This window comes from Drosophila eugracilis, unplaced genomic scaffold, assembly GCF_018153835.1.
Source record: "Drosophila eugracilis isolate 14026-0451.02 unplaced genomic scaffold, ASM1815383v1 contig_367, whole genome shotgun sequence".
NCBI classification, from domain to species: domain Eukaryota; kingdom Metazoa; phylum Arthropoda; class Insecta; order Diptera; family Drosophilidae; genus Drosophila; species Drosophila eugracilis.
The window spans coordinates 4773039-4784232 of NW_024573224.1; the positions used below are offsets into that span (position 1 = coordinate 4773039).

Here is an 11194-nt window from a genome sequence, read left to right on the forward strand (position 1 = left end):
GGCTGAGTTGGGGTATGATATTTTTATCTAAAAGACTTGGAAATTAGTAGAGCGACAGGTTCCTTGCACAGCTGTTGAGCCTAATTAAAACTGAATTACTTTTTTGAAATTTCGCTTTTAAAAATTTAAAGAAATTACCTTTTGTAAATAATCTTATAAATAACTGATGAGTGGCGAACTAAAATAGAAAATTCATTAAAATTTGTATGTTTTTTAAAGTATCAATCAGTCAACTCGTCTATTAAAACTTCTGCTGGAGACTTTCAGTGCTTTGTTTTTTGTTTTTTTTTGCCAAGCAAAAAGCGGAGTAAAAATGAAAAAAAAACGAAATTCTCGATGTCCCAAACATTGTTTTCGACTTTTTGCCTTGTGGTTATGTGTTTAGCAGATCAAAGGCATTTTGTTCACCCTTGTCTTAAAGGCACAAGAATTGTCCTTTGTTTTACGGGACAACCTCGACATTTTCAGGAGGCAGCTCCCTGAATGGTGGCAGAAATAATTTTACAAACTTACCCCAGGGCTGAATACCCCTTAATTTATGGGAAAATTGAAAAACATATTGTGGTCAGCCGATGTCGTTGGCTGTTTTCGTTGCTTCTAATTAAAAGTTCATTAAGCATGACAATGTTGCTCATTAGTGCTAAGGAGAATCTGGCCAATTTCATGCTATTCGGTGCAGCAGAAAATCTAAGAACCTCTAATGGGGGAAGTTATACATACGAGTATATAGACTATTATATATAATGATTTTATTAAAAACCAGTAGAATGGGTGCTAAAGTTAATTTTTTAATTCTAGATAAAAAAGGTTTTTATGTAATTTTACTGCAATCCCTTTTTTACTACGCTTCTGATGGCACTTGATTAGCGACAAGCTTTTACTTGAAGAAAGTGCTCGAAAGTGCTTCATTGGTTCTCTTTTTTATCCAACAGCCAGAAAGATTTTATGAGGCAAGTTAAGGGAAAGTCGAAACAAAAATTGCCAAGGTAGCTGGGGAAAGTTTTTCTCCAAGCTCCTTTCGAGCTCATTTGCGTCGAGCTTCTGACCAAGTTGACTTCATTTGCGCATAGTTTGTGGCTCAAGTTTGTCATAAACAATGTTGAAGTTGGGGGTTAAATAGTAGCATAAAAGTTGTTCAGAAGCAGCAATTTGATTGTCTGTAGCCATGGCTTTTCACATTATAATTTATTCCAGGTCTCTAGTGCAAGGCTCGACCCAAAATCTTTGCTTCAGGTGTTCTGCTGAGAATTCAAATCCATTTCGGGCAACATAGTTTTGGCCAAAACACTCAAATGTACACACATCCCTTTCGGGGCCATCAAATCTAATGAGGCCAATTAAACCGCACACTCTTGTTTTGGCCCCGAAATCGGAGAGCGTGTGTGTGTGTGTGTGGATGTGTGGCATTAAGTCGGCAATTGCGTAAATTTCACGCCTGTTTGCGAGGCGTCTGTCCTTATGCCATTTTCGTTTAAATAACTGCAGATCGAAGCCGCAAAATTGCCTGAACTAAGCCCAAACACAAATGCCAATACACGCAGCTCGGTTTTTGTGGCCAGACCCTTGGCTGTGATTCCAGTGGTTGTTGTAGGACATAAGTGACTGGCGAAAAGTTTAGGCAAAAGTTTTACGCCCTCCAGTTCAATGGCAAAACCTAATAAATGTGTGAGCACTTGCCGGAACTAGCTCAAGATTCTGGGTTCTGCTCTACTTTCAGTTCATTATTTATTTCACAGTGGAATGAAATTGTTGCAGATAACACAAACATATTGTTGACAACAAGGGTCCGCCAAAAAGTAGGCAACGAAACGCAGCGCAACGTAACGAAAACGCCTCTCCTTTGTTGTTGATTTGTTTGCCTCGCTGAATTTATCGCCTGGCGCAAAGTACGCACATTAATTACAGGGAGTTACTTTTATTGTTGCTCCAGAACAGAACACAACAGTACACAGCTGAACACTGAGCTGAACAGAACGCCCCACATGCAGCAAACAATGCGACAGGAAATGAAGCGGGACGCACAAAGAGACAGCTCACAAAGCTGCCAAGAAAGGAAGTGCCGTGGGCAGGCAAAGGCACCCCCCGAATACCCCCAAATCCTGACTGCGATGGGGAGCCCTGGAATCGCGACATGCGTTACTCAATAATTCAACGGCTCCGATTTTAATTGCACAGCAACGGCGAAAACAATACCCAGCCGTTTGGCATCTGTCTGGCAGGTGCAATGACTTTTTAAGCTAATTGAATGAGCATTTGATTGACTGCTGGCATTTACCGACTTGGTCCCTTCTCCCAAAAAGCTAAGATTTCTGGATGGTCGATTCTAAAATAAAATTATTTTACTTTTTATTTTGGCATTTTATCAATATATTTCTATTTATTTTTTTGTAGAAATATGTAACTGATGATGAAATGGCCTATGAAGAGGTGAGAAAAGGTAGAGCCTGGGCCGCCTTAGTGATCCAACCTAACTACACCGCCTCACTAATGGAACGAGTAGAAGATGGTCGTTATGCTGAAGACGGTACACTTGAGTCATCCGATCTGGCAGTACGAATGGACTGGTCTAGTAAGTATACAAATTATATACAAATTAGTGAAATTAAAATATTCAAATCTTTTTCATAGATCAACAAATCTCACAATTGCTGTACCGCGATCTCCAGTACACATTCTTCAACTTTGTGGGCGACATGCTGAGCGACTGTGATGTTAATCCAAAACTGGGACGTGTGCCTGTGGACTTCCAGCAGCCCGTCTATGGGTATCGCAATCCCAACTTCACGGACTTTGCTGCCCCCGGAGTTATCCTAACCATTATTTTTTTCTTGGCCGTGGCTGTTACCTCTGGAGCTATGTTGATTGACCGTAATGAGGGAATGTTGGAGCGTTGTTTGGTGGCGGGAATTACGGGTCCGGAGATCCTTCTCTCCCAGGTGGTCACCCAGTTCACGGTGATGCTGAGTCAGACTATCTTCGTCCTAATTGTCAGCTTCTATTTCTTCGAACTCACCTTGGTGGGTAACATTTGGCTAGTGGTGGCCCTTTGCATCCTGAATGGATTGTGCGGCATGAGCTTTGGATTCGTTATTTCCTGTGCTGTAGATACGGAGAGAACCGCCACGTATGTGGCGATGGGTTCCTTCCTTCCCATCGTTATGTTGTGCGGCATCATCTGGCCAATAGAGGGTATGTTCCCGCTCCTGCAGTTCTTCACAGCCTTCCTGCCGCTCACCAAACCAACGGAATCGATGAGATCCATCCTGCAACGTGGCTGGGGGATCGACAATCCCGTTGTCTACAATGGCTTTATCTCGATTTCCTCTTGGGTCCTGGTATTCCTCATACTCACCATCTTACTCCTCAAGTTCAAGAAGGGATAAGTTCAAGTTCTTCTGGGTTTATCAGGCATAGGAAAAATTGTGATGATATATTGGAAGGTTAAATATTGAACTAAAAATCAACATTAAAACAAATTATTGATCCAAAATTATTATGTTTTACATTTGAATAATTGTAGTTTCCTTATATTAAGAACAATTCACATTGTTTAAATTTTCTTAAAAATAAAAACTTGTTAGATTCCAGTCAATGAAAGGTTTAGTGAAAACAACAAACATTGTAGATATACACTCCGATATCACAATTTTTCCTGTGCCCATTTCTTATGATTTTACTAGGTCTTAAGGGTAGACTTACGCTCTCTTAGCCAGTAATTAGTACTTAGTCTTAGCCTTCCTTCACTGGCAATAGGTTCCGGATCACCATTACCACTAAGTATGGAAATTGTTGTGCCTTGTAGAATAAGCCTTCCCCATTTCATAATACCCTTCATGCCCCCCACATTCACCCACAAAACAACATCAAAACATTCTATTTATGTTGTAAGCTTGTGAACGAAAATTCGAAAAGTTTGAATAAATTGATAGAAAAACTTTGCCGAGATTTACCTCAGAAATTATTGCAGAAAGCTTTGCTTTCGGTAATTGTGATTTATTCACATAGGAGGGCTGTCTGTGATTGCTCTGATTGCACTTGGTGAGTCTTGGTGAGCAAACTGGGCGAAATTTCCGGACCGACGACAGGCAAAGTTGCTGCATTGTCGAAGTTGGTGCCAAGTGGTCCTGTGGTCCTTTCAATCAGTCATTGGTTTTGCCAATATTTATTTACCAAGTATCTGCAATCAAAGACCTCAAAAAGAAAGGACCTCAGCCTGGGCCAACGCTCAGAGCCCTTTTCACCCTGGACATTATTCGATGGCCTCCCGATGGGAGATGGAATGTCAGGGGCGTTGTGTCATGGTGGCTCGTCCTCGACACATTTCACATTTTGTGGCAAAATCAATTAAACCGGAAATGCATGTAGACCATGACTGAGTGAGTGGGTGGTTGGGTGAGTGGTTGGTTGGATGGTTCCTTGCCACACGTGCATCGGCGGGTGGGCGGTATCCAGCATCCGCTTAACACGAAAATTCAACTTAACAAGCGAACAAAGTGCCAAGGAAGCGAACGGAAAGTGTTGCTCCCCAGGTGCACTAAGAAAATATATATGGAAACTGTATCATTGCTAAGAACACCTTTTAAAAATGCTTGTTTATATCAGTTAAAGTCCTATGGTTATGGTGACTTTCGTTATTTAACAAATATTTTGGGTACACTTTTTTCAAAAATTGCAAATATTACTTCTCTGAGTGTAACCGATTGGCAATAAAAAAAGCACAGACGCCACACACACACACACAGGGCGACTTATGCTATTAGGTGTTACATATGCATATGTAGGTCAGCCAGCATGGGGCGTGGTTGGAACAACACTAACTGGATCCACATGTCGTCCGGTTCCGTGACTGTCGCTCTCCATCGAATTGCATCGATGCCAAAGTTCAGAGTCGATTTATCCGTTCTATGTCCAGTGGCCCGGAGTCCACTATCCTCGCAAATCAGTCAGACATTGGGCTACCATTACAACTGAAACTCCTAGAAACGTCCAGAATGTCGCCCGATACGTGTGTACTTACAATTAGATAACCGTCAGCAATCGATAACATTTGAAGGCATCACCCACCAGGACATCCGAAGGAGCCACATTTGGCATTATTTTTCTGGCATTCCGCTTTCGAATGGCGGCGGATGGTGTTTGGGATGCCTGGGATTCTTCGCCCATCATTGATTACTCGAGTGTAGCTGACGGCGGCACTCGAGCACACAAATTGGAAAATACAGCAGCCAAGGCGGGGAAGAAATCTCATTTTCATTCTCATTTACTCATCTCCTCCTGCTTGGCGCTCTCCGCTTTCCACTTAATTGAAAGTTCAAAGTTTTCGACTTGCCGCTGAATTAATTTTTCAACTTCATAATTTCACGTGCTTCGCGAAGCTTTAATAACCCCTCGGCCCATTTTCCATTCTACGCTCTCCATTTGCCTTTTGCCATTTTCATCGCCATCTTCAGCCGGCAGCTGGCTTCGATGGCTTTCTTTGTTTGTGGCTGAAGCAATCGGCGCAGTCTTTTCCCGCCACCATCAAATGAATGCCCTTCGCCTCTTCAATGGTGTGTTAATTAATTGCTCAATTAATTTAATGTTCAGAGCTCTCTGAGCTTCTGCAGAAGTCAATTGTCCGTTGTCTACAGTGTTTTGGAATTTTACAAGAAATGTCAACTTACGAACAAAGACCTTTATCCCTTTTTGGTCGGCTGCTTTACTGTTTATCCAGGGTCAACATAATCATGTAAATTAATAGCCCTTCTGGGCAGGTAAACCGAAGAGATTCCATCACACACACTCACTTGAGCCACTGAAGGACCATCCAATCGTCCAGTTGAATTATTGCCCTCTGTTTGGCCAGCTCATTTTTGCATTATTGATGCTCAATAATTAACCATTGGCCAACCGTCGTCAGCCAAGATATCTTCAATTATTCAATCGCAATTAAAACGGGCTTACTTAAGGCACATTGCATATGTCGCTCATATGCACTTTATTATTTTAATGATTGGCATTAATTATTTGCGGTGCATAATGTGCAATTTGTTTGCCACCGGCAAACAGCATCAGTATTGAGAAGCCGTCGAGGCGACCCGCTACATTATCGTTCGGTTTGCTTTGTCTGGCAAATTGTGTAATGAAAATGTCAATCAATTTTCCCATGATTTGCCATTAAAGTGGGTGGGAGTTTTCCGGACACATCTACACCTTGGCACACTCGCACACTCAATGCCAATTGCAAATTGAGTTCATCTGCTGGCGGCAAATATTGACATGACAGACACATTTTTATTTTATTTTATTTGCATTTTTATTTCACTCTTCACCCGCTGGCAAAACCACTCTGGCCCATTTCTGGGTTTTTTTTCTTCTTTTCAATTTTACCCCAGCCTCAACTTGTTGTACGTATATGAGATGGGTGAGTGGGAAAACTCCTTGGCTCTCCTTTCTGCCATGTCCTTCATCTCCTTCGTGTGCTGAGTGTGTATAGTCTGTGTAGGTGGCAAAAATGACATATTAATTTCCAAAGGGGAAACGAAATAATATAAATGGAGTTGTCGCTTCGAGCTTAAGCATGTAAGGCGTCTTGCTCTGGTTCTCCTGGGGAGCAGCACATTCATATGCAAATTGCATGGCGAAATCTAAGTAAATATGATCGGGGAAATCAACACTTTGAGCTCGGCATCCTAGGTAATTGTTTGGGCATTACATTACACAGATGCCGCGTATTAAACCTTGGCGATATTTCGGGATATTTTTGGCGTTTTTGATGAAGTCGTTCGCTGTCAGCGCGCCAGAAACCTCCATCAATCATCCCTCGATTTTCCCACACATATTCGAGTATGTGCAGCACCAAGAAGGAGCGGAAAGGACTCGAATGGCAGGATATGACCGTCAGTCTGTCATTGAGTCAGTTAGTCAGCCAGCCGCCTCTGTCCATACCTCAATTGAAAAGCACTTTGGAAAAGGATAATAACGATAAATTTTTTATTGTAATGTGTCTTGCAGTGTTTACATGCCGGCTGCGCCTTATGGCAGCAGGCGAGGGGAGTTTGAAGAGATTAGTTATAAGAACCTTGTCTTAAACATATATTTTGAGAATGTTTTAAATGAATATTTGAAATATTATTTTGTTTTTAATATAACTTATTAAATTCCTATTATGTTCAGTTGGCTAAAACTTAAAGACCAGATTTTTGTTGGAATTAGAAACCATTCTGGAATTTCATTTATTAATGAATTAATGAATAATACAATATAATATATATTTATAAATACTAAATCAGGCTTATATAATATAAGAACAAGCAATCTTTTAGATGAAAGGAAAGAAACTTGGCTAGAAACCCTCGCTGAGCCATATCAACTGCCAAAATAGCGTGTATTGCCATTATTTTCCAAGCAGGGTCTGATGTCTTCGCCGATGCTATTCCTAGTCCTCCGTTGTCTTGGTGCCCGCCGTTCCACATCCTTTCCCATTCCCTCCCCCTATCATCCCCCTTGATCCTAATATGAGGACAATTTGCAGTCTCTGCCGCTTTCATGCTGTTGCGCGCGCTTACGGGCAACACTTAATCGGCTTCCGGGGATATTTGGGATTTAGGGCGGAAACCTATTTGTGTCAAGACGCAGCCAGCGTTCTGCTCTGCTTATCCACCTCCGTCTTCGTCCTCATTTCCCTGCATTTCCTCCATCGCCCTCCTGCTTTTCATTTTAGGCATTTTCCTTTGGCAACAGCATATTTAGTCTTTTGTTTCGCCACAATTTGAAGCTTGCTTTTTTACTTAGCCATACTTAAAATTTATAACAAAAGAGGATCCATCTTAAAATGAACTACTTAGTTTTTTCCATTTTCTTTGGCGTCGCCATCGTCGTCGGCTTGAGGCAAAAACATTACCACAATGAAGCCAATTCCGTCAACAGGCCGCGGGCTGTTGTGTACATAAATACACATTTCTTTTGGCTTCTGGGATAGTACGTGATAATGGCCAAGGAGCGAATGACACCGAGCCAAAAGTCAGTCATGAGGAATCGACAGGCCCGCTTTTCCCTTCTCACTTCCCTATAAATATGAGTATATTTCTTGTCCTGCCACGCCCTTTTCTCTTGGACTACTAATAACAGCCGCCAGATGCTGGCGGGGACCATTGAAAAATGCTGAGCATTCTGACACATACATATACTCCTATGTTGGTACCATACAGAAGGGATTCCCTTGCTAAGCAGCATCCTAGAACATATATGTACCGACTGGCACTGTATGTGTCTGCCAATTCCCTGCTAATGGCTCTTTTGTGAGCATTCCCACAACTTGGCTCAATGAAATGCCAGCGGCAGTTGTTCCATCCGTCGACTGGTCGCTCATTTTCAGTTATTTCCTTTTAAATATTTATGATTTTCGAAATGCCAGAGAGCCGTTCAGGATCTCGGAGTATTTATACACTCTCGATGAGATGAAAGTTGCTGGACTTCGGCATGGAAAACGATTTATTACAGATTAAAAAGATAAAAAAGCCTAAAAGTATGCAATGTAAATTGGATTGCACTTTCTGGTGGTAAGCGACATACAAATTGTCTTTTTAGCACACCTTATGCATAATAAATTAAATTTCAGTTAATTTCTCGTAAACAACCTACAATTTATCGTTAACTGTTTAAGGACAGGATTTTTTATTTGCATAAATTAAAATAAAATGAAATATATAATAAAGAGACATATGGATGTATTATGTATGGATTACTGATATGCAAATTTGTGTTGTTTGTAGTTTTTCATAATCCATAACCAAGGTAATAAATTTATTAAAGTTAAAAGAAAAAAACGAACAACCCTTAAAACATTCATTAATTTTCACCTCTTCAGAGCATTGAAAATTCTAAAATGAAATATTGCATATCCAAATTATGTGCCTTCACAATTATTATTGATATTTGCCCTGCCATTCCTTGTCGTCAGCGTTTTGAGACACATTAACCGAAAATATGCCTTCATTAATATTGCTTAAAGCATCTTAGTCTCTATCTGCCGTCTATTGTAATCATCGTTTCCAAAAAAAATCATACAAAAAATATGCAAAAACCATAGAAACGTTGGTGGCGGCGTCTAAAAATCAATAAATGACACGTGCCTGGACCGAATCACGCATCCACCATGTGGCACGTTGCGTTGCGACATGATGCCTGGCCCCAGGATCTGCTCATTTATTAGCCGACACTCAAACACAGACGTATTTACGGACACGCAACGATAAAAGCGAATAAAAATTAAATAAAAACGCATTGTGGCCGTTTTTAAGTGCGTATTCAACATATTGGTATAATCAAATGTGCATTGGACATTCCACATTCGATCGATGCAGCGGCATGTAATAATTTATGCGATAACAGAGATATCACATTCAGCGCCTTAGGTACTCAAATTTGGCAGACCGAAAGGCAGATAATACTTGGAGCTATAAATCAGGATTAAATTACTTATAAATTGGCTGGTCTAAAACGTTCTATAAAATCACTTAAGCCATCTGCTAAAATTGCACATACTCGATTTATACCCTTACCATGCGAACAGCTTATCAAACTGCCGCCGCTTCACATGCATTAATAACGTTTTTAATGCCATTTTTAAATGCAATTTAATTGCCAGGACTCGGTCGAAGGGATGATGATGGTGATGGGGCTTATCGATGCACATGATGCGCGTGCAAAGCACTTTTAAATTATCAACACAATTTTATTAATAAAAAACAGGGCCAACAACAAGGAGCGTAAATAAAATGAAAACTTCATCGTACGATGAATGCAAGGGACGTGCGCCAGCCACTTACAAAACTTTTGATTATTAAAATGTAATCAAAAATTAACTTAATTAACGGTGCAGAAATGCGAACAACCATTTTTTATTGAATCGCTCAACAATAAGAACAACAGCAGCGACGTGGGGAGGGTGCAGGAAAGCAGGATGAACAAAAAGCAGGGCAAACTGATAATAAAAATCAAAAATAATGCATACGCAACGTGTGCCACGAGCATGACAATGAAGAAAGGCACTCGTGAACGTGTGTCATGCATAAAATTTACATATTAAAAGATATTAGTGTGAAAATTGATATAAAAATCAATGAAGCAGCATCGGATGTCAAGCTGACAGCCCGACGACAATTTTAAAGGGTGACAGTCGACGGTCTTCTTGTAAAGCGTCATGGCCGTGTACTGTAAGTGTTGACATAATCATTAAATTTTATTGTCCTTTTATAGTTGCTGGCGGTTGTAGCTATGGCTGTGTTGTTTTTTCTTCCCGCCAGGCATCTTTCCACATACTTTGCACTTTAGTTTTCATGCTGCGAATTAACGAGCAGGTTGCCCTGCCTTCCAGCCTTCCATACCCAATATAAATTAGTTGCCCATCCGCCCACTGGAAAACACACACGCATGACATTAAAGTGGCTTTGGCCAGGACATGTCTTGAGGCGCGTCCTGCTGGGCAATAAAACGTATTTTTACGAGTCCTCCCATTCGAGTGGCACACTTTGCATGCAAGCCCAGCCACTGAGAGATGCCCGGCCAAGCCCGTAAAGGGAGTCATATCAGCGACAAATAGCCCCACTAAATGGCCACGGATTATAATGATACAAAGGTTGGCCGGAGTCTGTAGTCCGGAGAACTGAACGGGGCGCTGCCAGGGCCATTAAAAGTATGCCAAACTAGCCGTGAACTAGGCACAGTCACAGCCAGAAAGTCATCAGCTATAAATGTTAGATTTTACGAGCCACTGAGACTTGTGACCGGGAGGCATCCCGACACACAGAGTAGGCACTACAAGAAATATTCGAAAAAATTGATTTTTCTTGTGGGATTAAAACCATAGTTGTTATTGCTTAATTATGTCAAAATATATCAAAAATTTGGAAAAATGTGATAGAGTAAAAAATTGCCCAAATAGGAAAAGTGAATGCATTTATTTTTCAATAGCTTGGATATAAATATTATTCTTGGAAAGATGCAAAATGATTAAATATTTTACAATAGAAAACTTTTATAATTGTATTGTTAAATTAATAACACAATATTTTTCTCAGTGAGATCTAAAGCGACAGGTCCCAGCACGGGGCACTGAAATAGTTTTTGGTCTGGCGAACATCAATGTCAATTGATTGCAACCCTTTCCAGGACAAGAGCGTCCTGCACCACTAAGTGTTTTGTATGCTGACCG

At 40.8% G+C, this 11194-nt stretch overlaps 1 protein-coding gene across 1 annotated transcript in view; it reads left to right on the forward strand.

Annotated features, from left to right (window-relative positions):
- Positions 1-3943, forward strand: part of LOC108113586 (ABC transporter G family member 20) — a 45811-nt gene extending 41868 nt beyond the window's left edge. The window contains exons 8-9 of the mRNA XM_017224231.2: positions 2392-2569; positions 2629-3943. Of these exons, the coding sequence (XP_017079720.2) occupies positions 2392-2569; positions 2629-3383 (933 nt within the window). The 3' untranslated portion in view covers positions 3384-3943. The remainder of the gene's footprint in view (positions 1-2391; positions 2570-2628) is intronic.
- The last annotated feature ends 7251 nt before the right edge of the window (positions 3944-11194 follow it).